At 39.8% G+C, this 26699-nt stretch overlaps 1 protein-coding gene, 1 long non-coding RNA gene and 1 pseudogene across 3 annotated transcripts; 1 reads left to right on the top strand and 2 right to left on the bottom strand.

Annotated features, from left to right (window-relative positions):
* The first annotated feature begins 47 nt into the window (after positions 1-47).
* On the top strand, positions 48-26018 carry LOC142641183 (uncharacterized). The gene is made up of 3 exons (XR_012845320.1): positions 48-575; positions 911-986; positions 25387-26018. It is a non-coding gene; the product is annotated as an uncharacterized LOC142641183 (long non-coding RNA).
* Positions 1335-5612, bottom strand: LOC142641181 (G-type lectin S-receptor-like serine/threonine-protein kinase At4g27290). Of its 2 annotated transcripts, none has more exons than XM_075815585.1 (7): positions 4064-5612; positions 3160-3294; positions 2851-2996; positions 2571-2769; positions 2235-2472; positions 2005-2155; positions 1335-1771 (listed from the first exon to the last, which is right to left on the bottom strand). In XM_075815585.1, the coding sequence occupies exons 1-7, from the start codon at positions 5427-5429 to the stop codon at positions 1463-1465; spliced, it is 2544 nt and encodes an 847-aa protein (XP_075671700.1). In that variant the 5' UTR covers positions 5430-5612; the 3' UTR covers positions 1335-1462. The 2 variants fall into 2 exon arrangements, with proteins under 2 accessions (XP_075671700.1, XP_075671698.1); XM_075815583.1 differs by having other exon boundaries at positions 2571-2781.
* On the bottom strand, positions 21369-25256 carry LOC142641182 (G-type lectin S-receptor-like serine/threonine-protein kinase At4g27290; annotated as a pseudogene).
* Positions 26019-26699: the final 681 nt, after the last annotated feature.

Consider the following 26699-nt stretch of genomic DNA (forward strand, 5'->3'; position numbering starts at 1 on the left):
TTTCTAAGTTGCAGAAGGAAACCGGTATTTGGACCAATTAGAAAGCCGAGGAGTACTGGTTTTTGGTTTATAAATTTGAATCATGAAGTTTTTGTGAGTTTTTAATCTCACTGGTAAAGAGTGCAAATTGGAGTTACTCATTTGTTCTTAGCAGAAAAGGAAAAAAAGAAGAAGTTGATTACTGAAAAAAGAAACGGATTTCTTTCACTTTAGCTGCTGCATTGTGTTCTGATCGGTAGCAACCAGAAAATTTTTATAGAAAAACTGCATATTGATTCAAAGTTTAAACAAATAAATTTTCTTTTGAATTGTTGATTCCGTAGACTTTCGTATAATTTATTCTTTCTTTTGTGTGTTGTTATTGTGCCTTAGATTTTGGATTTTGATGTATGTTTTCTTATTAAAAGTCTATGCATTGTACGTGTTTGTGAAAATGTGTGTTAGAATTATGTGATTTGTTTTTGCATGCTTAGAGTTCATTGGAGCTTCTTTGCATTCCATTTGCTAGAAAATGCTCAATGCACGCCCCAGAGGGACATTAACTATTGAGACAATTGCTGTTGTTGTGAGCTTGGGTAAGGATTCAATTCCATCCTTTTTATATATCTCCCTTTCAGTTTTGTTTTCTTAATACTCAATTCACTATTACTACAAATAATGACAAACTGGATTCCAGATTTCTGAGACTAACCAAATGGATAAATTTATCAATGATATGAAAAGAGAGAATCCAATTAGATTTACCTCTCGGTTAACTTTTCATGGCTAATAATGTTGTTTCTTAATTATGGGATTGTTGTAGGCAAATACATGTCTTTTGTTTTCCTTTATTAGAATTTTATTTTGATTATATGCAACTATTGGGAAATTAATGCTCGGGCTATGTGCTCCGTCTATTTGATGTTTTTAGATATGAGTTTTTGCATACATATAGAGGGTGGATTGATCAAGCAAAGGATGGAAGGGAGATATGGCTACATTTAATGGTAATTTTCTATAGTATTAGCAATCACATTGCTATCTTCATATTGACATGCTTGTTTACCTTCACAGCTTGCTATGTTTATCAATTTCTTTTGTATTTTGTTCTCTTTTATTTTCTTTGAGGCACCTTTCCATTTCTTCACCCGTTTTTCTTTTAGTTGGCTTTGTCTTGGGCATCTTGTTCTCTGGCTTTAGCCAATAGGTAGAGACCTAAAGGAACCAACTTTATTTATTTCAACAAGAGGAGCAAAATTAAAACACAGGATAGAATGTTTAATTTGAGTGATTAAGAGTTAATTTATATCATATATTAAAGAAGGAATTAATGAATTTAGTACCAACACAGGATAGAAAGTTCAGTTTGAGACATGGTATATAGTTCCATATAAAGTCTAATTAGATAGCTGAGAAACATTAGATAAAGAGCCCCCTTGCTATAAACTAAAGTGGTTTTAATCTTGAACAATGTGATGACATTTTACCGTCCCATTAACAATGTGATGCTAATTTCGTTGGTTGAACATGGTTCAAGCTTTGTTGATGAAGAATCTGCTTTAGGTAGAGCCTTTTCCATATAGAAACCTGGCTGTCTGGGTTTCGGCAATAAACTCTCACTGCTTAACATCAGAACCACAGATGACATATCTGGCCTATCTTCCGGTCTTTGTTGCACACACAACAAGCCCACATGAATGCATCGAAGCACTTGATCAGATAAGGTGCACTTGTTGCCTAAAGATTTATCTATCAATTCCGTTGCCTTATCTTCAATCCATAATCTCCAGGCCTTAAACAGGTCAAAAACATACAAATCAGTGGTTGATTTGGACTTCTATTTCATTCCTAATTTGGACTTCTTTTTATCCCATGACTATTTTGCTGGGTTATAAGAATAACTAGGGCATTGTATATGATTGATAATGCAGGTCATTGGAAGATTTGATTAGATGGACTACATGATTTAAAAATGAAACTCTGATCAACACAGTAAATTAGTAGAATAAAACTCTTCATGCTTACATGTCCAAGAAGATTGAGGTGGTCGTCTAAGTGACAATATCCCTGGTTCCTTTTCCCACTTACTATCTCTAACACTAAAACTCCAAAGCTAAAGATGTCAGACTTGATTGAGAACTTTCCATGCCCCGCATACTCGGGAGACATATAACCACTACAAAAACCATCACAAATTAATAGAAGCTTAAAAAATAAAGTAGTGTTGTTAATATAATAAGTTAAAGTGTACTTACTACGTTCCAACAATTCTTTTGGTTTGGTCCTCAGTTTGATCTCCCCCAAATGTTCTTGCCAAGCCAAAGTCTGAAATTTTTGGATTCATGCTATCATCTAGCAAAATGTTGCTTGCTTTGAGATCTCTATGGATAATTCTGAGTCTAGAGTCTTGATGAAGATAGAGAAGTCCCCTGGCAATGCCACAAATAATGCGGATGCGGTTATGCCAATCTAGTAATGTGCTTCTTGTATGATCTGACCAATTTTAGGTTCTTGTTAGTGCAATTTCAATGACGGAAGATGATAATACTTAACATGAATGTAGTGGAGTACGAAAGATCAAATAATCTAACCAAAAATAAAGGTGTCCAAGCTTTTGTTATGCATGTATTCATAGATTAACATTTTCTCATTTCCTTGAATGCAACAACCAAGAAGCTTCACAAGATTGCGGTGTTGTAGTTTAGCAATTGAAAAAACTTCATTTTTGAACTCGTCCAATCCTTGTCCCGAATTCTTAGATAGCCTCTTTATAGCTACCACTTGTCCCCCCTTCAATGTACCCTAAGGATCAAAAGATTAGGAAATTTTTTGAAAGAAGATAGCTTAACTAGTTAGGATGTTTTTGTTTACCCTATATACAGGTCCAAAACCACCTTCTCCCAACTTGTTGTTGCTTGAAAAGTTACAGGTGGCATTAGCTATGTCTGTCATATCAAATATGGGCAACTCCATATCTTCATTCCCACCTTCATTGTTGTAATCTTTCCTTGTGATTCCTGAAATATTAGGAGATGGATTGGCATGAATAACTTGATTGGTATTATTGAATTGACTATCCACCTAATCTGTTGTATTTCTGAGACCTTCAATTTAATATTTCTTTGTTGTAAATCTATTATCATGCACCAGAAATTACCAGTCCAAGTCGTATAGCTTTACCTTTAAAACTCTGTTTCTTCTTCCACACATACGAGATCACTCCAAGTATAAGAATTCCCATTACTAGTGTTGAAGAGGCAAATATGATTGCTTCTCGTCGTATCCTGCTGGAGTGCCTGTTTTTTGTAATATTATCTGAAAATGAGAAGTAAGGTATAAATGAACATATATGTGGCTATTGTTACTAGCTTCATAGATACCTACAGCTTGCCCAGTATAATCATAAATAAGAATTTATCTTGACCTTAAATAGGAATGATAAATGGTACAAATAAGGTGGATAAAGCAGTAGGGTGCAACACCATGACATCCTAGTTCCCATGGCACAAAAATCACCATAGTTTCCACTTTTTACACTTTATTTCAGTTCTCTAGCTTGTAGTTGTGTCAGACTTCTCCAACTAAACATTTTACAGAGTTTTTTTATGTTTTACAATGTTCTTTCATATCTCCCACTTGCTCCCTCTTCACCCCGGAAACATACAAAGAAAAATGTCTGAGTAAACATATGCTAACTTTTTTGAAAATCACTAATAGTCTGTCGACTAAAATCAGAGGACATTACAATCCAAGCTATTAATTGGGAAGTTAGAGCTGGTTGGTGTTTGAAGGTAACCATAGTAACTCAAGTTTAAACAGATTCTTGTGCTTTAAATGGAAATCCCTTTCTCTGTATTTAGCAAGAATGTTAATTTGTGATTGCATGGGTTAGGCCTAATAGTTGGTTTTGAATTATGACAAAATGGAGGTTTAGTTTGTGCTTTTATCTTTGAGTCAATTCACTGATTCATCCAAAAAAGAAAAGCACCAATTGAAAACCAAGCAATATAGGTGTTTTATTTGTCCTCAATTTATTATAAAAGAGCAAAATCCTAGGAGAACAGATAACGGAAGTAAAAAGTACCTAGTTCGGAGTTGGCCAGCCTTATGTATAGGTCTTGCCCATCCTGGGAGAATACTTTCATATCACTCAAGATACCAAACCAAAGCAAGCAGCCACTTCCTTCTCCGCTGATATCTAAATTTGAATATGCCGTGCAAGAACAGTTTTTCAAACACAATCCCTCGCATTCCTTGAGGCTCATGGTCCTATTAAACCAGGAAGAAGACGTGTCAGGCAATTTCAAATTCGTGTGTTTCAGGAAGCCGTCTGCATTGCATTCCAATTGAGTCCTTCGAACACAACCATCAGACCAATCTACTGAATTCCAATCTTTTGGAGATCTGGACACAAATCCTTCCAAGCATGCACATACTGGAGAGGCATTGGCATTGCAGATAGCATATGCACCACAATAGGCATAATTTTCACACTGATCTACCTGGGATGTAGAGTAGGTCTCCCAGCTGTGAGTCTGATCCCTCCACACGAGGCGTCCCATGACACCTGATGGGTAAATTACAAATCTTGAAAAGACTGAACTGTCTATGAGTGTGTACTCATAATATACCTCATTCTCATTCAACACAAATTTATACTTAAATATTGGATTCGGTTTTAACCGAGGATTTCCAGTAAAAGTGAGGCCATTCCATGGCCCTGCTCTATCCTTTATTTTATCTTCCTTCATAGCAACTAGCTGTGGAAGCCCATGAGTATCTATCCGTAAGGAAAACTCACCTTTAGCAGGATCTTCTGTGCTCTTCCAAGATGTTAAAAACCTGTCCTGACCTGTTACAAAGTTCTTTCCCATCTTCATTCCTGGCATCAGTGTGTCGCAAGGATAATCAAAGCTCTGCCACAAAAAGTTCTCGTTATTGCCACTTCCATCTTTCACAAGAAGATTTCCTGAATTCAAAAGCTGTAGGACTGGACTGTCTGCAGCTCTTGATGTATTTGATGACCAAACAATACTAGTGTTGTTGAGAAGAACAATATCTCCTTTGTCAGTAATCTTCAAAACTCCTGAGTTATTGTAAAGTGGAGTATCTCTGTTAGCTACCCAAACAACTGCATCAGTAGATATTCGATACCATATTCCCAAGTATCGGCCTTTCAAATCACCTAGACTGAAGAATCCCAGTTCAAAGCTTCCACCAGAGGAAACTAAAGTCTCACCATCTCTGATGGAATGGCTTGGAGTGAGAGTGTCTAATGTAGCAGAGAATCTTAAGAAGCAGGATAAAAAACAGTACACAAAAAGAGGTTTAAAGACAATCATTGTCTCATAGTATGCCTTCTTTTCCAGAGAAAATAACATATAGTACACAAATTTTCTTGCAAGTTGCAAGGCATGGAATATGCACCACTGATTGTTGGCGTATTTCATGCATTATATCACAATACAGGTATCCAAGTACAAACTTAATGGACTCTAAATAGGCAAGGACAGAAACAGATGATTCAAGGTGGTGTGCTTATTTAAGAGCAAGCTGTTATTTGTTGTCATTCAGGGCCTTCGTACCTTCTCATATGTTTACACAATGAGCAGAAGGATAGAAGGAATTTGGCATTTCGTAAATGAGATCTAATCTTTCATTAAAATAAACGACAAAATGCGAACAGTTACAAAAGGGACTCCTCAAAAATGGACTTTCAAACACCGGCCAACTTTAATGGACCTTGAACATTTTGTGATGAAATGGTGACGACTTTAGAGAATAATATGTAAATGTGGAATATGAACGTAGACCAGAGGTTCCTGCATTATCAAGCGAGAAAGGTAAACAAAATTTTAAAATACAATGGAAAGGGATGTGTCATGAATCAGTTCATTTGAGTATACATTTTCCAACTACAAGTCTACAACAGTCCAACTTGCTATAATGAGGTTTTCTGCGAGACCCACCCATCACGTTGAATTGAAATTTTTTTTTTTTATCCCAATCCAATTTGTCAGGCCGTTCAAGTAACCTGATTGGCTGATTATTATGACATGTTTTTGAAGATGTTAAGAAAAGTCTTCTGGGTGACTGGTAAGACTGTGATTGGTATCTCTTCTGACCATATCTTTCACACTTTATAAAAGCTTATTGAATTTTGCAAAGAAAATTAAAATAAGTGGAGTGTTCTGTTGGCATTTTTTGATACATTTTAAAATATGGGAACAAATGTTAGGAATCAAAATGGTAATTATAGCATTAAAATATTTAATAATTCATCTCACCTATAAAATGAAACAAATCTATACCCCACACCTTAATCTGATTAAGAAAAAATGGAATCTGATTAAGAAAAAATGGGCTTGGTTTTTAATGATTTGATTGAATAGTATTAAAATTAAAAATTAAGCAAAAATTTAAAACTGACCCTCTGACTTTCAGCCTTTTTATTTATTTATTTTTATTTCATTCCTCTAACTTTCAGTTTTGTCATTTCAATCTTCTAACTTTAATTTGTTATCAATTTAGTACTCCGTTAGATTTCAGTTGACTACTACCATTAAGTGAGCCAAAACGACGTTGTTTTGACTTTTTTTTCATAAATTTCGGAATTAAAAGAAAATTAAAAAACTATTATTAAAAAAAAAAAACATTTATGGGAAGAAGAACCCTTGGCTCCTGAATATGGATCAGACAACTCTCTTTCTCCAGAATATGCTTCTCCATCACCTTATATCAAAGCTATGGTACCTGAAATTGAAGGCGATGGCTTCTGCTCTCCGCTTGAAGCTCCTGTGCCCGCTCCATCCATTTCTATGGAATCGGACACTAATGAGTCTTCCCCAAAGCTCCCTCTTGCAACACCCTTCAATTACAGTACTGAACATTTGGGAAAAAGGAAGAACTGGTTGGCGCTGGAGCTACGAAGTACACCTTATCAATATCTTCATCTCGGTCTCAATCTCTGCAATTCGGTCTCAATATCAAAACTCCATCACCTTCATCTCGGTCTCAATCTCAATATCTCGATCTTGGTCTCAATCTCAATCTCTGCAACTCGGTCTCAATATCAGAACTCCATCACCTTCATCTCGGTCTTAATCTCAATATCTCGATCTTGGTTTCATCTCGGTCTCTCTCAATATTTCTTTGTTTTTGATTTCAGGTCTTTGTTTTTGATTTCAGGTAATGGGAATATCTCGGTCTCGGTTTCAATATTTCTCTGCAACTCGGTTTCATCTCGGTCTCCATCACCTAAATGTTTTTTTTTAATAACAGTTTTTTTTTTTCTTTTAATTCCAAAATTTACAAAAAAAAAAAAAGTCAAAACCACGTCGTTTTGGCTCACTTAGCGGCCGCAGGTAACTAAGGTCTAACGGAGTATCGAATTGACAACAATTGAAAGTTAGAGGACTGAAATGACAAAATTAAAAGTTAAATGACTAAAATAAAATAGGCTGAAAGTTAGAGGGTTAGTTTTGGATTTTTGCCTAAAAATTAAATGATAGAACTACTCGATCGGAGTTCCTCCTATTATTTTTAATTTTTATTTCTTAAATCAAGTTGGAGAAAGAAGCTATGCGCACCCAAAAAGGAGCTGACAAGCCCAACTTCTATCTGGACTCACAATCTATTTATTTTGTGGGCTTTTGGATTTCCTATAATGGGTGGTCCTATGCCCGGCACCCTAAATACCCTTGTTCTTTGTCCTCTCAAAGTTACTCTCCCTCTCTTTTTTCAGAACGATTACCCTCTTTCCTCAGTATTTGCTCTCCAATTGCCAGCCCATTCTCTTAAATTCCCATCTCTTATTTATAGCCCCAGGAAGTGGAAAGGTTATGATTGTTTTCATAGTGAGTGGGAGGGGAGGTCCAATGTTATTACCCTTAAGTGGGTGTTTAGTTGGGAGTGGAAGGTGGCGAGAGTGGCATAGGAACTAGTTCTGCCGTTGGATGGACTGCTCGGCAACGATACTCCTTAGGCTTCGCCGAGCTCACTGGGACTCACCTCCTCGGAAAATTGCATTCCCGACCAAGTAGGACATTCATCTTCGCGGCTCATGTTGTAGTTGGCTTTGTAGTGCTTTCTGGCTTTTTGGTGGGGTGACGAGGATTACTCGGATCATGTTCGTGGCATAATAGAGTATGGATTCACGCTTAGTGCTTTAGGATTTGAGGTCCAACTAGTTTTGGGCCCTGTACCTGTGGCATTATTGTGATAGGCTTCGTGGGTATCAGGCTGGCAAAGAAGCAATGTTCCGTACAATAGCCCTCCCTTGATTCGTGCCCGGACCTCGGGCACGAGTCAAGGATTAGAGTCAAGCGCTATCTGAGAGACTCAACGGACAGGCATAGGGCGGTTCAAGAGACTCATTAATGTGCTCCTTAAAAGGCGTGTGGTATGTGACCGCTGTCACAGTTGTCATCAATGCCTGACGGTTCGTGAACTGAGGCGACATGCGTGTGGCAGTTTATGTGGGGATTTGCAAGATTTCCCGCTTCTCATTTATTAATCAGCATTAACCCTTCCCCTCTTGGTTCCTATAAATAAGTTACTCCGAATCCTTCTTTCACTTTTACGATCTTTATTCTCTGAGTTTCCTCTCTACCGAGCATTCATCTGCGTGTTAATCCTTCAGCCCAGAATACGCCTCTTCCTTAGAGCCTAAAGTAAGTCTTCTACCTCTCTCTTTTACTTTAGTTTCTTTCTTCAATCTCGAAGTCTAGGATGGGTTATGCTCACCTTCTAAACATTGAGGCGTCCTTAGCCACTTTTAGGCAAACATTCAACATCCCTGAGTTTGTGAATGTGACGTACTGCCATGAGAGCGAAATTGCTCTCTCTAGAGGTTCTAACACCGCTTTTTTCCCTTTAATGTCAATCTTGGAGGGTGGGGTTAGGTTCCCTGTGGATGCTTTCTTACTCAATACCCTAAGGTTTTATGGTTTGTGTCCAGACCAACTCCCTCCCAATTTTTACTAGGTAGTTAGTTGCGTCAGTAGGTTGAATCAAATATATGGTTTGAAATTGAACCATCACGATATAAACTACATGTACAGTCTGTGTGGGAATAAGGACACCGATTATTATTTGAAAGTCAGAGATACGCGGGTACGGCTAATTTCATGCTTGCCTGATTCTAACAGGAATTCTGCCGGGGAGTTCGTCCGGGTGCGCGGCAACTAGTTTATTGGTGACATTCCTTGCCCCCTCTCGCAGCGCGAAGTTGGTTCGTACCGATCACTAATTTGTTTTTCCCTTCTCTCTTTGTTTTTTATCTAGACATTGACCCATTGTATTTCTTTGTTGTAGACGGTAAAGTATTTACCCAGGATCTTAGAGTGGTGAATGTAAGAGACCTAAATTTCGTGCTTAGGTCTGAGATATTCGTTCACACCGATGGACAACTCTGAGCATCGCACCTCATACTTGGTTGTACCCCCGTGTACAAGACTTGGCAATCCTTTAGCCAAGCCCTTTTAGTAGATAGCCCATTGTTGTCTTATATTGATGTCTGGCACACCAACTTCCTCCCCCCATTGTTCACTATCGGCGAAACCCAAGATCTCGGTCCTTGCTACGTAACTACCGTAGACCTTGCCTCGGTCAGGGATGAGTTAGCCGAACGAGTTTCCCGGGCTCTCAGAGAGCAGGGACATATTCCCGTCGAGGGGAACGAAGCCCAAGTCCAGGCAGCCGAACCGATCGGCATTTCGAGCGCCAAATCCGGCCCAGCTGAGAAAATGGTGAAGCAGAGAACGATGACCCTTGCTCGATTTTTGTCTGGGGCCAACCCCGTGGCTCAACCTTAACCCCCCCAAGAAATTGTCAGGCTCTTCCCGCTAGTGAAAGCAAAAAAAGGAAACGCGCTGTCGAGAAAGCCACTCCCGTCCTAGGTGACACTCCACCGAAGACCCCGCCCCGTGCAAAAAGTGGGTCCAAGATCCAGGAGACAATGGGCGTTACTCAACTAGCGGCCCAGGTCGGGACCAATGTGGCATCTTCTTCCCAGCCCGAGGTTGGTTGGCAGCCCGTCTTTAGATTGGGCGACGAACCTTTGCCGGCGACCGCCAATGTTTGGTTATGGGCACAGGGCGAAGGGGGGCAAGTTGCTCAGAGTCTGGCGCAAGGCCTCCTCCTGCCCGAGGATGTTCACTTCTTCTCCGACGGTGACGACAAGTTGCTAGCTAGGCGGTTGCAATGGCACACCATCGCGGTAATTTCCTGTCTCCTCTTTTTTACAAGCTGCTATATGTAGGTATCTTTTTACTCTTGTCGCTCTATTGCCGTTACATCCTCAGGCCGCACAATTGACTTACGTCATTGATGAGAGACTAAAAGAGGCGGCCGAGGTCATTGATCGGGAGAAGGCGCTAAAGGCTGTTGCCGAGACTAAGGTCAAGGAGAAGGGCGAAGCTGCCGTTGCTTCTGAAAGAAAAGCAATAGATGCTGAGAAGGCTCGATTGGCTGTAGAGAAGAAGCTAACAGATATTGTGACCAAATTAGGAGAGACCGAGCTTAAACTTGCAACAGCATATAGCCTAAATTTGGCCCAAGCTAACCTGACTGCTGGCTTAAAAGATGCTCTTGAGGCCTGCGAGGATAAATGGTACAACGCGGGTTTCACAGCGGCAGAAGATTCGGTGGAGCCTATTATCCTCCAAGCCCGGCATCATGGGTTCAGGGAGGGGTGGTTGGCCTCCCTTCAAGCAATGGGAGTGGTTGAGGACTCTCCATTGTGGAATCCGGAGCAGATTCCCTATCCGACCCCTCCCCCCCGGTTCAGAGTTGAGCCGGTGCTGAAGATGAGGAGGATATGCCAAGCATGGGGGATCTAGAGCGGGAGTATGAGGATACACCAAGCATGAGTAATGTTCATATCGAAACTGAAGATGCCCAAAACCAGACCCCCTTTACAGCTCAGTCAGCCAAGGACCTTCCCGGGCAACTTACTACTCAGACTCCACCTATCGACCCCGCTGCGTGAAGACAGTTTTTTTTTTTTACTGGTTTTATGTTTGGTAAGCCTAGGTCGCCGGGCTGTGGCGATAAAACAATTTCTTTAGCCTTTGAATGGTTTCAATTAATCTTGTTGAGATGGAGACTTGTGCGTTTTACTCCTTTCCCCTGCCCCTACTTTTAAATACATCCATGCTTTTTTGATAACTGCCGAATTTGCACATGATTATGGTTAATTTGCTCATTATACCTTACTTTCTCACTCACGGTGGCTGGGAGCTTCTATCGAGGTTCATCCAGGCTTAGGATGTTCCGGCTTAGGGTTTTCATTTGTTCAGTGATGAAAATCGAACCGATAAGAAGTTTCTTAAAGTTTCCACTTGCTCGGTGATGAAGATCGAACCGAGGACATGTTCCTCTCCTTAGAATATTAGAGCTTAAGGTTTCCACCTGCTCGGTGATGAATGTCGAACTGAGGATAGGTTTCTGTCCTTAGAATATTATAGCTTAAGGTTTCCACCTGCTCGGTGATGAATATCGAACCGAGGACAGGTTTCTGTCCTTAGAATATTATAGCTTAAGGTTTCCACTTGCTCGGTGATGAATATCGTGTTAGGATGTGTGCCCTTAAATCCTATTGTATAACATTATGTATGACATTATGTATGACTTAATGTTGTGTTTAATAAAATTATTTTGTTATTATCTAAAAATAATTGTAACATGAATATTGAGACATTATCATATAGTCCATGAAATGTATAGTATGTGATTTATGTGAAAAGTCACAGAAGATATAAATCACAAGTTCTTTGTAAACTCAGAATTTTAGTTCGTAGTTGGTGATGAAATTGGGCATTTCATCTGCGAAGACTATAACATATCAACTAAGATGATTTGTCTTGATCATGAAAATGAAGATTTTTAGTTGATATGTTTTAAGAGTTAAAACATATTGAACTGGACCGGTGTGAGATTTATTATTCTTCCAACGACTGTCAAATGAATAATAAACTCACGACTTATATTTGCATGAACTCTTAATCCTGAGAGAATAATGGACTTGATCATGAGGTGTAGGTTTCTTTGATATATCAAGAGTGAGATCTAGAATAACGGTCAAAATCTCAGTACGTTGGGCAACTACATTTAATGTTGATGGAACATATATTCTCAAGATGGAATTCATAGTCTCTTAACGGAGATACAAAATATTCCCTTGAGATAAGTTTAATGGGTTGTTATACAGAATGTTAGGCCTAACTATTTTAGTAAATACTTACCAGAGTATATATTTATGAAATTGGATTACATAAATATATGATGAATAACTTAAAGGATTAAACCGGGTACTCAAGGATAAGATGTAGTAATTTACAAAGTGGCAGTCTACATTCATGACTTTGTGTTACTACGAATATTTTATGAAGGGGTTGCATATACAATAAAGTCTTGGGATATAATTTATAGATAAGGCCTAGAGTGCAACTATATTTATAGAGTGGTATTAAATATAATTAATGATAACTTTGAACTTGTTAAGAGTTGACAGAAAAGCCCAAGGCCCATTGGAGCTAGTGTCTTATTGGTCCTTTTTTGTCCTACTCCAAGCCACACACTTAAGCCTAATTGGAAAGGCCCAAAAGGCCAGCCCAATTAGATAATCGGTTAGACACAAATAGAGAAAAATAAAGAATTTTTTGTAGAGAATTTTGTAAGAACACTATTGTGAAATGGTGCATGTTAGTGTTAGACCCTTTGACATTTCTTCCTTTGGAACTGATTGAGAGACCACACATCTTGGGCGTTAGTGGAATTAGAGTGAAGATTGAAAGTGTTCCTAAGCGCTTCTGATCTTTGGTTTTGACCGCTCCAAGGTACACTCTCTTGTTCTTAAATTCTGAAATTTATATAGTACATGTTACCTTTTATGAATGAAGTAGATTCATTGTTTTTTCCGCTGCGCACATGCATATTTCCATCATATCGAACCGAGGATAGGTTTCTGTCCTTAGCGTAAGACGAGTTGCCTTGGCCTACTTCAACTTTCTCCTTATTTGTTGATCGGCAATAATAAATTAACAGCAATGGATTCAAATGCGTCTGCATGAATAAATACCATCATATTAACATATAAAACGTATATGCACGATTACATTCAATTTACACCCTGGTGTATATCTGGTAAGTGGTAAAACTTCTTTAAGTTGTGAACGTTTCATGGCCGAGGAAGCGGTTTTTCTTCCAAATCCTCCAAGTAGTATGCTCCTACACCTGCAATGGTAGTCACTCTATAGGGCCCTTCCTAGGACGAGGCTAATTTCCCAGCATTGATGTCTCGTGTATTCCCAACAACCTTGCGAAGCACTAGATCTCCCACCGTAAACTCCCTTCTCCTCACGATTCTGTTGTACCTTTGGGTGAGCTTCTGCTGATACTCTGCCAGCCGAATGGTTGCTGCTTTGCGGTGCTCCTCCAACAAGTTTAGCTGTCCGAACATCAGTTTTTCATTCTCGGCTGGAGCAAATCCTGCGACTCGAGCGATGCATAGGTTTATCTCAGCTGGAATGACAGCCTCTGCTCCGAAAGTTAGAGAAAATGGTGTCTCTCCCAAAGATCTCCTCGGAGTTATCCGGTATGCCCATAAGACGCTTGGCAATTCCTTGGCCCATTTACATTTGGTGCCCTCCAACTTTTTCTTCAATCTATTAACGATGGCCTTATTGTTGGCTTCAGCCTAGCCGTTACTTTGCGAATACGCCGGTGTAGAATACCGATTCTTGATGCTGAGGTTACTATAGAACTCACGAAAAGCTTTGCTGTCGAACTATAGACCATTGTTCGAAACGAGAGACTCCGGCACCCCAAATCTCGTTATGATGTTTCTCCATACAAACTTCTTAACATCAACATCTCGGATGTTCGACAGCGCCTCCGCTTCTACCCATTTTGTGAAGTAGTCCACTGCTACCAGTACACATCTTCGGTTGCCCGTTGCCCGAGGAAAAGGTCCAACTATGTCCAGCCCCCATTGAGCGAAAGGCCATGGGCTACTAACAGGATTCAGGTTCTCGGCAGGCTGGTGGATTGTTGGGGCATGCCTTTGACATTGCTCGCACTTCCGTGCATATTCGATGGCGTCTTTCTGCATTTGTGGCCACCAAAATCCCTGAGTCATTGCTTGGTGAGCTAATGAACGTCCACCGACGTAACTGTCACACACGCCTTCATGCAGTTCGGTCAGTAGTTCTTCAGTTTTGCTTGGGTGCAGACATTGCAGATACGAGCCCTCAAAAGACCTTCGGTATAACTTCTGATCTGTAGATAGCCAATACCGAGAAGCGCTCCGTCATACTCTGGCCGCTTCTTTTTCGTCCTTTGGTATTCGGTCCTCAGCTAAAAATTCGACTATAGGGTCCATCCAGCACTTCACAGCAGTGGTAACTTGTGAAACTTCCGTCCTCACGCTTATGCTCGGTTCAGCCACCAATTCCACCCTGATTAATCGGGGCACCTCATTGGCTATTGATGATGCTAATATGGCCAAGGAGTCGGCGTGACGGTTCTGCCCTCTGGCGACTTGTTCCACTTTTACATTTGAGAAGTAACCCATAGTCTGCTTCACCACCTGCAGATATTCAACCATCCGGGGATCTTTGGCTTCGAAACCCTGCACTTGGTTAACTACCAGCCGGGAGTCCGAGTAGATTTCCATCTCCTTCGCTCCCAAGTCTGAGACAACTCTCAGTCCGGTCAGTAGAGCCTCATATTCTGCCTCGTTATTAGAGGCTCTAAAGCTCAATTTGAATGAATGTTCCAGCTTTATCCCTTCCAGGGTGATGACTACAATTCCAGCTCCTGCCCCTACCGCATTGGTTGCGCCATCCACAAATACCTTCCACGGGTTGACTCCTACAAGGCAGACCATCTCTGTACTTTTCAGTGAAAACTCAGCAATGAAGTCTGCGAGTACTTGGCCCTTCACTGAGTTCCTTGGCCTGTATCTAATGTCAAAAGAACCCAGCTAAGTCCCCTATTTAGCTATCCTTCACGTAAAGTCAGATCTCCTCAACAATGATTGTAGAGGATACTTTGTCAGAACGTGGATGGTGTGAGCCTAAAAGTAATGGGGCAACTTTCGGGTAGAGTGCACGAGCGCCAACACCAATTTCTCTAGCGGCAAATACCTCGTCTCGGCGTCAACAAATGTTTTGCTTATGTAGTAAATTGGTAGCTGTATGCCATTATTCTTCAGCAGCACTGCGTTCGTGGCATGCTCGTCCAAGATAATCCTTTAGATCTTGGAAGGCCATATCACATTCTTCGTCCCCGATCAGCGAACTTGGAAATAAATCGGTTAAAGGCAGCTAACATACCGGTCAATTTTTGAACCTCTTTCGGATTGCTTGGAGGGTTGAGACGTTTCACGGCTTCAATTTGATCGAGGTTAACTTTGATGCCCCGTTTGGTGATTAAATAGCCCAGGAACTTGCCGGCTCCCACACCGAAAGTGCACTTATCGGCATTGAGACGCAGCTGGTATCGCCGGAGTATTTCAAATACTTCATTAAGGTCGTCAATATGTCGCCCTTCTTGTCTGCTTTTTATTACCATGTCATCAATGTACACCTCGATTGTATGCCCAATCTTATCCCTGAACATCCTCGTCATCATTCGTTGATAAGTGGCTCCCGCGTTTTTCAATTCGAACGACATCACAGTGTAATGGTAATTTGCATCAAGCGTTATGAAGGCAGTCTTTTCCTGATCCTCGGCAGCTAGGGCAATTTGGTGATACCCCTGGAAAGCATTCAAAAAACTCACCCTTGGGTGCCCATACATTGCATCTACTAATTGATCGATCTTCGGCATCGGGAATGGATCCTTTGGACATGCTCGGTTTAAGTCAGTAAAGTCAACACAGACCCTCCATTTACCGTTCTTCTTCCTTACTACCACAGTGTTTGCAAGCCATTCTGAAAAGAACGTTTCTTTTATGGCCCCAGCTTCCTTCAACTTCCCCACCTCTTGTCTGACGGCTTCGACATGCTCTTTAGCCGATCTCTTTGACCTCTGCTTCTTAGGAGGGTATAAAGGGTCCACATTAAGCTTGTGAACTATAAATTCTGGGTCAACCCCGGGCACCTCATATGGACTCCAAGCAAATACGTCCACGTTTTGTACAAGGAAAAGCAACAACTCCACCTTCTCTTCATCTTTCAAGCTTGCCCCTATCAGGAAACTCCTTTCACAATCAGGCAGAATCTTCACTTTCACCAGGTCCTCGGCACAGCTAGCCCCCACTTCCTCTTGGGGTTGCTATAGTTGCTATAAGGGGTTTTTCTTAGACTCCCTTTGCCCAGTCTGTCGGTTGGCTGCGGCCACTAAGCATTGTAGGGCTACTTGTTGATTGCCCTTTATCACCGTGATTCCATCCTCGGTGCGGAACGTGACCTTTACATGCAGGGTGGACGGCATGGCCCCCATGTCATGAATCCATGGCCTTCCAAGGATTGTCGTGTATGGCGAGAAAGAAGTGACCACTATGAACGTTACAGTTACCTCCTTACCTCCCATGCTGACTAGGAGTGAAATCTGCCCTTCTGGAATTACCATATGGCCATCAAACCCCATCAATGGCGTATCATACTTGGATAAGTCTCCATTCTTTAGCCCAAGCCCCCTGTACAAGTCAGGGTACATTACATCCACACCGCTCCCCTGATCTATCATTATTCTTTTTACTATGAAACCTCTTACACGGGCCGTGACTACCAAGGCATTGTCGTGCGGCTAAGTGGTGCCTTCCATATCATCATCATCAAATGCAATGGGTTGTTTAGTGTACCTCAGCTTCTTCCCGGGAGAATTTTCACTCGCGCAACTTTCTATCAGTACCACGACCAATATCCCCCTTGTCCTAGACGCTGGAGCGCCCTTTGGAACTGCATGGATGACTTCTATTACTCCCAGAGGGGGTGGAAGAGGATTCCCACGTAGCCGATCTGCCTGCCTGGCCTCCTGATTTCTTGTTGCCACCAGAAACTCTTTCAGATGCCCCTCATTCACCAACTGTTCTAGATGGTCTTTCAATACTCTGCACTGGTCGGTGGTGTGCTCTTTATCTTTGTGGTATGTACAATACAAATTCTGATTTCTCCTCGATGGGTCGCCCCTCATCTTGTTCGGCCACTTAAAATACGGCTCGTTTTTTATTCGATCGATGATCCTGTGCACCGGCTCCTTGAAAGCTACATTAACTTCTCTAATTCCTGGCCTGGGCTCTTGAATCCTTAGATCCTTTCGGGGTCTGGGTTGGAAATCAATATTCCGAGGATGATTTATGACCGAGGCCTTCCCCTTGCTTTGCAACCAATCATCTTCTAACCGCTTATACTCTTCGATATGCCTCATCAACTGCCTTATATCCTCGGGAGGTCACTTCGTCAACGATTCCCTCAGTCCGGAATCTTCGGGCAACCCCATGCAGAAAGTGCTCACCGTAATCTTTTCATTCCCCCCTCCGATCTCGTTATACAACTCCCAGTATCGGTTAGCATAGTTGCGGAGGGTCTCCCCAGCCCCCATTTTCATCAACAGCAACGCGTCCACGGGCTGCAGAACTCGGTTGCAAGTCATGAATCTTACACCAAAATCCTGGATTAGTTCGGAGAAGCTGTGGATCGAGCCTTTTCCTTAATCCGTTAAACCACCTCAGGGCAGTGGGCCCGAGGCTTGAAGGGAAAACTTTACACATCAACGCTTCATTTTGAGCATGCAGAAACATCATTTGAATGTAGTGGCTTACATGCGCCACCGGGTCTGTCTTTCCGTTGTAAGAGTTGAACGGAGGCCTTGTGAATCTGGTCAACATAGGTGCAGTTTCAATATCTCTTGAGAATGGTGATCGGGCAGCTTGGCGCAACGCTCGGCTCATTACATCCAGGGCCATATTTCGAGGTCATCCCCCATCTGGGGAAGTTGAATCACGGTCCGCATATTCCCTTGAACGATCGCGGTGTCGATGAGACCCAGATTGATGGGACCTTGCTGCACGATGGTTCCCCACACTAGCCGACCTTTCCCTTCGTTCCTCATGGTCCCTTCTCTGACGTCTACCCCTTGCTTCCAATTCCAAATCCCTCACCATCCTACGTATACGCTCAAGCTCCTAGTCCCTCTGCTCAAGCTCCTGGTCCCTTCTGTCATCGCGGTTGTGCCCTGAGGCGTCGGACGCTGTCTAGAGTGTTTGAAACGATCTTTCTCCGAGCCCGGACTGCTCTGCTTCCTCATGCTGCCTGTCTTCATGCCTTTTCTACCTTCTCTCTTGCCATGTGGACCCCTGCGAAGACCCTCCATAACCACTTTCAGCATAACTCCCTCGTCGACTCCCAGACATTTTCCTAGGTGTGTCATGATAAAACCATAGCTACGTAGGAGTTTCCCACAGACGGCGCCAATTGTGCGCACCCAAAAAGGAGCTGACAAGCCCAACTTCTATGTGGGCTCACAATTTATTTATTTTGTGGGCTTTTGGATTTCCTACAATGGGTGGTCCTATGCCCGGCACCCAAATACCCTTGTTCTTTGTCCTCTCAGAGTTACTCTCCCTCTCTTTTTCAGAACGATTACCCTCTTTCCTCAGTATTTGCTCTCCAATTGCCAGCCCCTTCTCTTAAATTCCCATCTCTTATTTATAGCCCTAGGGAGTGGAGAGGTTATGATTGTTTTCATAGTGAGTGGGAGGAGAGGTCCAATGCTATTACCCTTAAGTGGGTGTTTAGTTGGGAGTGGGAGGTGGTGAGAGTAGCATGGGAACTAGTTCCACCGCTGGATGGACTGCTTGGCAACGATACTCTCTAGGCTTCGCCAAGCTCACTGGGACTCACCTCCTCGGGAAATTGCATTCCCCGACCAAGTAGGACATTCATCTTCACGGCTCATGTTGTAGCTGGCTTTGTAGTGCTTCCTGGCTTTTTGGTGGGGTGACGAGGATTACCCGGATCATGATTGTGGCATGATAGAGTATGGATTCACGCTTGGTGCTTTAGGATTTGAGGTCCAACTAGTTTTGGGCCCTGTACCCGTGGCATTATCGTGGTGGGCTTCGTGGGTATCGGGCTAGCAAAGAAGCAACGTTCTGTACAGAAGCTATATTTAGGCCAATGGGAAAGTTGAGGCCCAAGGCTTATTGGTTTTTGGTTTTGGAATTTGAGTCATGAAGTTTTTGCGAGTTTTATTCTCACTTGTAAAGAGTGCAAATTGGAGTTACTGATTTGGTTAGTCATTTGTTCTCAGTAGAAAAGGAAAGCAAAAAAGAAAAAAAAAAGTTGATTACTGAAAAATGAACTGGAATTCTTTCACTTTAGCTGCTTCATTGTCTTCTGATTGGTAGCAACCAGAAAATTTTATAGAAAAACTTCATATTGATTCAAAGTTTAAACAAAGCAGTTTTGTTTTGAATTTCTGATTCCGTAAGGGTATAAAATTATAAATACATGTCTAAATGTGTTTATATATGGAGTGAAAAAAATTTGTGTTTTAACAGACTTTGGTGTTTCTTTCTTACTTAAAAAAAAATAATAATAATAATAATAATAAAAGAGAGACTTTGGTGTAATTTACTCTTTCTTCCTCAAGTGCGTGTTGTTATTGTCTTATATTTTGGATTTTCATGTTTGCTTCTTATTAAAAACTGTATGATATATCTCCCATTAGATTTACCTCTCAAATAGCTTATCATGGTTATTAGGAAAAGGCTTTCGAGTGAGTAATGTGCATTGCATATCATAAGGACAAATGTCATCTTCCTATTGGTGATTGGAGCTCAAAGCTCCAAATATGTTTGGAGCCAACTTTATACTTAATGTTATTTCTTAATTTTGGATATAATGTAACAAAATATATCCTTTTTGTTTTCCTTTGTTAGAATTTGTTTTGATTATTTATATGGGAAATTAATTCTTGAGCTATGTGCTCCTTCTATTTGATGTTTCTAGATATGGGATTTTGCATACGTATAGATGGCAAATTGATCGATCAAAGGTTTGAAGGGAGATATGGTTACATTTTATGATAATCAATATCAATATAAAAGTAGAAACCTCATGCATGAATGCATGAGGTTCTGTTATGTGGCTTCTAATTTTGCATTTAGCATTTAACTTATTTTTACTATTATCTCATTAATCTATAATTAATTACATGAGCTTACACCATACCTTTCTCTCTTCTTGATGATTTTTAGCATACCCACCATTTTAGTATTAAAAACAAAGGCAAAAAATAATAATTCTAATAAAAAATATGCTTATGGAGGAATATTGAAGAAAATATTCATATTTTTTGTTACACTGTTGCCTTTTCTTTTATACGTGGTTTATCTCTTTATTTTTAATCTTTAACTCATTGTTGTGATAAAGAACGCTTTGCCATTGACTCATTATATAGTTCGAGGAGGTTGATCTTTATGATACGTTACTACTAAATTAATTTTTAATATCTCAAAATGTATATGTTTATTTGCTCTAATTATTAAATTAGTTTACTTTTTCTTTATAATATATGTACGACATTCTCCAAAACCTTCTTATATAAAATATTACATCATTATTCATGTATTGCATGAGCAACTTACTAATCTTCTATAATAATGGCAAGCACTTTGCTATATTGATAATCACCTGCTTATAACCTACAGTTTTCTTTGTTTCTGAGTTTCATTTCGTATTTTGCTATCTTTTATTTTCTTCGAGGTGCTTTCCATTTCTTCACCAGTTTTGGTTTTAGTTGGCTTTGTCTTGAGCATCCTTGTAGCTGTGGCTTTAGCCATTAGGTTAGGTAGAGACCTAAAAAAACGAACTTAAATTGTTTCAACTTGAGAAAAATAAAATTAAGTTATACATTTATGTAAAGCTTTCCCATGCATCATACTAGTTTGTGACTAATTTACTTTTTTTTTTCTTCATAAAGAAGCTTTTTAAGGGTATTACTTTCAACTCTCAAAATCCGAGATCCCAAAAAATAATAAAAATCATAATAGCATGGCTTTTATGGTCATATACGGTTCATCAAACTATCAAATTCCATTATTTGATAATTCTCTAATCTATCGCCATCGATAATTCAGGCTTTGGATCAAGATGGCCCCAGGCACAAACTGGATTGCAGCTCTTAGTTTTGCAGTAAATTAACTATTTATTCAGCAAAAAAAATAAAGAATTCCATTATTTAATGTCATTTCCACTAAATTAGATGTAATATTATAGTATGCATATAGAAGGAATTAATAGAACAAGTACCCACACATAATAGAAGGTTCAGCTTGAAAGACATGATCCAGTTGCGCATGTAAAGTATAATTAGATTGATGAGAAACATTAGAGTAAGAGTTCCCTTGCTATAAACTAAAGCTGTTTAGTCTTGAACAATGTGATGACATTTTACCGTCCCTTTTCTAATGTGATAGTAATTTCATTGACTGAACATGGTTCATGCTTTGTTGGTAAAGTCTTTTCCATATAGAAACCTGGCTGACTAGGCTTAGGCAATGAAATCTCACTGCTTAACATTAGAATCACAGATGACACATCTGGTCTATCTTCTGGTCTTTGTTGCACACATAACAAGCCCACATGAATGCTTCGTAGAACTTGATCAGATAAAGTGCACATGTCGCATAATGATTTATCAATCAATTCCATTGCCTTATCTTCCATCCATAATCTCCAGGCCTTAAACAGGTCAAAACATATATATCAGTGGTTGATTTGGACTTCTATTTCATTTCTATGTAGGAATACTTTTTATCCATGACTATTTTTCTGGATTATAAGAATAACCAGGGCTTTGTATATGATTGATAAAGCATGTCATTGGACAATTTGCTTAGAGGGACTACATGACTTAAAACTGAAACTTTAGTCAACAAAGTGAATTAGTAGAATAAAACTCTTCACGCTTACATAACCAATAAGATTGAGGTGGTCGTCTGATTGACAAAATCCCTGATTCCTTTTCCCAATCACTATCTCTAACACTAAGACTCCAAAGCTAAAGATATCGGACTTGATTGAGAACTTTCTGTGCCCCGCATACTTAGGAGACATATAACCACTACAAAAAGCCATTGCAAAGTAATAGAAGCTTAAAAAATAATGTAGTATTGACCATATAAGAAGTTTAAATGTACTTACTACGTTCCAACAATTCTTTTGGTTTTGGCCTCAGTTTGATCTCCCCCAAATGTTCTAGCCAAGCCAAAGTCTGAAATTTTTGGATTCTTATTATCATCTAGCAGGATATTGCCTGCTTTGAGATCTCTATGGACAATTCTAAGTCTAGAGTCTTGATGAAGATAGAGAAGCCCCCTGGCAATGCCACAAATAATGTGGATGCGGTTATGCCAATCTAGTAATGTGCTTCTTGTATGATCTGACAAAATTTATGTCACATGTTAGTGCCATTTCATTGAAGAAAGATGACAATACTTAACATGTATGTCATGGAGTGCAAAAGGTAAAATAATCTAACCAAAAATAAAGGTGTCCAAGCTTTTGTTAGGCATATATTCATAGATCAACATCTTCTCATTTCCATGAATGCAACAACCGAGAAGCTTTACAAGATTGCGGTGTTGTAGTTTAGCAATTGATAGAACTTCATTTTGGAACTCATTCAGTCCTTGTCCCAAATTATTAGATAGCCTCTTTACAGCTACCATTTGCCCCCCATTCAGTGTCCCCTAAAAATCCAAAGATTAGGAAATTTTGCCAAAAAAGATAGAATAACTAGTTAGGATTTTTTTTAACCTTATATACAGGTCCAAAACCACCTTCTCCCAACTTGTTGTTGCTTGAAAAGTTACAGGTGGCATTTGCTATGGCCATCATATCAAATATGGGTAACTCCATTTCTTCATTCCCACCTTCATTGTTGTAATCATTCTTTGTGATTCCTGAAATATTAGGATATGGATTGACATGAATAACTTGAACGGTATTATTGAATCAACTAACCACCTAATCTGATGCATTTCTAAGACCTTCAATGTAATGTTTCTTTGTTTTAAATGTATCATTCATCAGAAATTACCAGTCCATGTTTTAAAGATTTACCTTTGAAACTAAGTTTCTTCTTCCACACATATGACATCAATCCAATGACTAGTATTGAAGAGGCAACCATGTTTCCTGCTTGTCTTATCTTGCTGGAGTCCCTGTTTTTTGTAGTATTATCTGAAAATGGGAAGATGAGTAAATGAACATGTATGTGGCTGTTATTACTAGCTTCATAGATACATGTAGCTTGCCAAGTCTAATTGATAAAAAAAAAATTTATCTTGACCTTAAATAGGAAAGATAAATGGTACCAATAAGGCGGATAAAGCAGTAGGGTGCAATAACATGAAATCCTAGTTCCTATGGCACAGCAACCACTACTGCACTTTTCAGACTTTATTTCAGTTCTCGAGCTTGCAGTTGTGTCAGACTTCAATCAAACATCCAACAGATTTTCTTTATGCTTTACAATGTTGGTTCGTATCTCCCACTTGGCCCCCCTTCACCCCAAAGACACGCAAATAATAGTCTGTCAACCCTAATCAGTGAACATTTTAATCCAAGCTATTAATTGGGAAGTTAGAGCTGGTTGGTGTTTAAGGGGAACTATAGTAACTCATTTTTAAAAAGATTCTTAGGCTGTATAGGGGAATCCCTTTCTCTGTATTTAGCAAGAAAATTAATTAGTGATTGCAAGGGTTAGTCCTGATGGTTTGTTCTGAATTAGGACAAGATGGAAGTTTAGTTTGTCCATAGAAGCTAGATACTGAGATTGTTATGGTTCTTCTGTGCAAGACTGTGCATGCCGCCCAGCAACCACTAGTTTGTGCTTGTATTGAGCTCTTATCTTTGAGTCAATTCGATTCTTCTAAAAAAGAAAACCACCAATTGAAAACCAAGCGATATAGTTGTCCAATTTTTCCTCAATTCATAATAAAAGAGCACAATCCAGAGCATAAATAACTGAAGTAAAAAGTACCTTGTTTGTAGTTGGCCAGTCTTACATATAGGTCTTGCCCACCCTGGGAGGATACTTTCATATCATTCAAGATACCGAACCAAAGCACACAGCCACTTCCTTCTCTGCTGATATCTAAATTTGAATATGCTGTGCAAGGACAGTTTTTCATACACAATCCCTCATATTCCTTGAGGCTCATGGTCCTATTAAACTAGGAAGAAGATGTGTCAGGCAATTTCACATTCGTGTATTTTTGGAAGCCATCTCCATTGCATTTTAATTGAGTCCATCGAACACAACCATCAGACCAATCTACTGAATACCATTTTTTTGGAGATTTGGACACAAATCCTTCCAAGCATGCACATACTGGAGAGCCATTGGCATTGCAGATAGCGTCTGCACCACAGTAGGCATAACTTTCACACTGATCTACCTGGGATGTAGCAAAGAGTTCCCAACTGTGTGTCCGATCCATCCACGTGAAGCGTCCTGCAGTCCGTGATGGGTTAAATACAAGTCTTGAAAAGACTGAACTGTTCACGAGTCTGAACTGGAAATATACTTCGTTCTCATTCAACACAAATTTAGACTCATATACTGGATTCGGTATTAACGCAGGACGTCCTGTATAACCAACGCCATTCCATGACCCTGCTCTATTCTTTATTATCTCCCCTCATAGAAACTAGCTGTGGAAGCCCATGAGTATCTATCCTTAAGGAAAACTCACCTTTAGCAGGATCTTCAGTGCTCTTCCAAGATGTTAAAAACCAGTCCTGACCTGTTACAAAGTTCTTTCCCATCTTCATTCCTGGAATCTATGTGTTGCAAGGAAAATCAAAACTCTGCCACAAAAGTTTCTCCAAGTTATTATCATTTCCATCTTTCACAACAAGATTTCCCGAACCCAAGAGCTGTACAACTGGACTGGATGCAGTTGTTGACGTATTCAATGACCAAACAATACTACTTGTGTTGCTGAGAAGAACAATATCTCCTTCATGGGTAATCTTCAAAACTCCTGAGTTATTGTCAAGTGGAGTCTCCCTATTAGCTACCCAAACAATTGCATCAGTAGATATCCCATACCATATTCCCAAGTATCGGCCTTTTGAATTACCTAGACTGAAGAATCCCAGTTCAAAGGTTCTACCAGGGGAAACTAAAGTCTCACCATCTCTAATGGAATGGCTTGGAGTGAGATTGTCTAATGTAGCAGAGAATCTTAAGAAGCAGGAAAAGAAATAATACACAAAAAGAGGTTTAAAGACAATCATTGTCTAAATGTGTGCCTTTATGTTCAGAGAAAGTAACATATAATACAATCCCTTTGCAGTGAATGGAATATGCATTGGCGTATTTTGTTCATTCTATCACAATGTAAACTTTCTCTAGGAGAATATGAGACTTTTCTCTTTACAGGTATCCAAGTACAAGCTAAATGAATTCTAGATAGGCAAAGGCAGAAACAGATGATTCAAGAAGGCGTGCTTATTTAAGAGCAAGCTGTTATTTGTTGCAACTCAGGGCCTTCATCGTATATGTTTACACTGAGCAAACGGATAGAAAGTATTTGGCACTTCGGAACCCCCTTTTTTTTCGCTGAAATTAGATCTAATCTTTCAGTAAAAATGCAACAAAAGGCGAACTGCTACAAATGGGATCCTTCGAAAATAAACTCACTTTCAGGCACCTTGGTCCTGCTGGCGAACTTTAGAGTGGGCCTTGAAAATTTTGCTATGAAATGCAGAAATGTCAAGGTGGAATTTGAACGTAGACCAGAGGTTCCTCCATTATTTAGTGAGAGAAGTATACAAAATTACGAGTACAATGGATGCCGATGTGAGTCATGAACCTGGTCATTTGAGGATCCCTTTTCCAACTCCATCACGTGGCATTGAAAATTGGGTAGCGTTTGTTACTTGTTACACACCCTGTTGGCCTGTTACACTTTTTTTTGAACTAAAATCGTGTCTTTCATTGAAAACTATTCTGTAACTATGACATGTTTTTGAAGATAATGAGAAAAGTCTTCCATGTGACGAGTAAGATTGTAATTGGTATCTCCTCTGACCATATCTTTCACATTTTCTAGAAGCTTATTACATTTTGCAAGGGGGAAAAAAAGTGGAGTGCCCTGCAATATCGATATGTGCCTTTATGGGTGCACTTTAAAAAATATATCAACTATAATGCACATTTGAAAAGAAAATAAGAGATATTTTTTTAGATTAGTTATACACAAAAATAGTTGCTTTGTGATATTGTATTTTATGTAGTTAACATGATTAACTAATAAGCAAAACTTGGTAAGGCAAAATAAGAAGCCCATATGATCACATTATATGATAATTTAAATCTTGAGTTCCTATGTTTTGCTTTCAAATATGTACACAAGCAATTGGTTCATCAAAAAAATGTACACAAGCAATTGAGTTCCTATGTTTGGCATTCAAATCATTTCCTAGCTGCACAACACTTCGGTCTATATGTCAGCATGGAATTTAGAGGATATGACACAGCTGAGTAAGTGTGAGATATTCCTACTTCCCACTATATTGAGTTTAATGCTGCCAATGAACATCACTACATCAGCTCATGGCTTTTCTATACAAACTCACACAAGAGTTGAGGGAGCACATCATTGTGTTTCATTCACAAATGTTTTTCCTTTAGAATCAACTGGCCCTCTACAAGCCCGCCTTAAAAGTCTCCTTCAAAGCCAATTTGTTTCA

This window comes from Castanea sativa, chromosome 6 (assembly GCF_040712315.1).
Source record: "Castanea sativa cultivar Marrone di Chiusa Pesio chromosome 6, ASM4071231v1".
Lineage (NCBI taxonomy): Eukaryota > Viridiplantae > Streptophyta > Magnoliopsida > Fagales > Fagaceae > Castanea > Castanea sativa.

Excerpts from the sequence above, each read along its gene's own strand:
- LOC142641181 (XM_075815583.1), bottom strand. The coding sequence starts at position 5,429 with ATGAAATACGCCAACAATCAGTGGTGCATATTCCATGCCTTGCAACTT. Across the intron at positions 2,782-2,850 it reads GTTTTGGACCTGTATATAGG|GGTACATTGAAGGGGGGACA; the intron begins GTAAACAAAAAC and ends TTTGATCCTTAG. Across the intron at positions 2,473-2,570 it reads CTTGGACACCTTTATTTTTG|ATCATACAAGAAGCACATTA; the intron begins GTTAGATTATTT and ends AAAATTGGTCAG.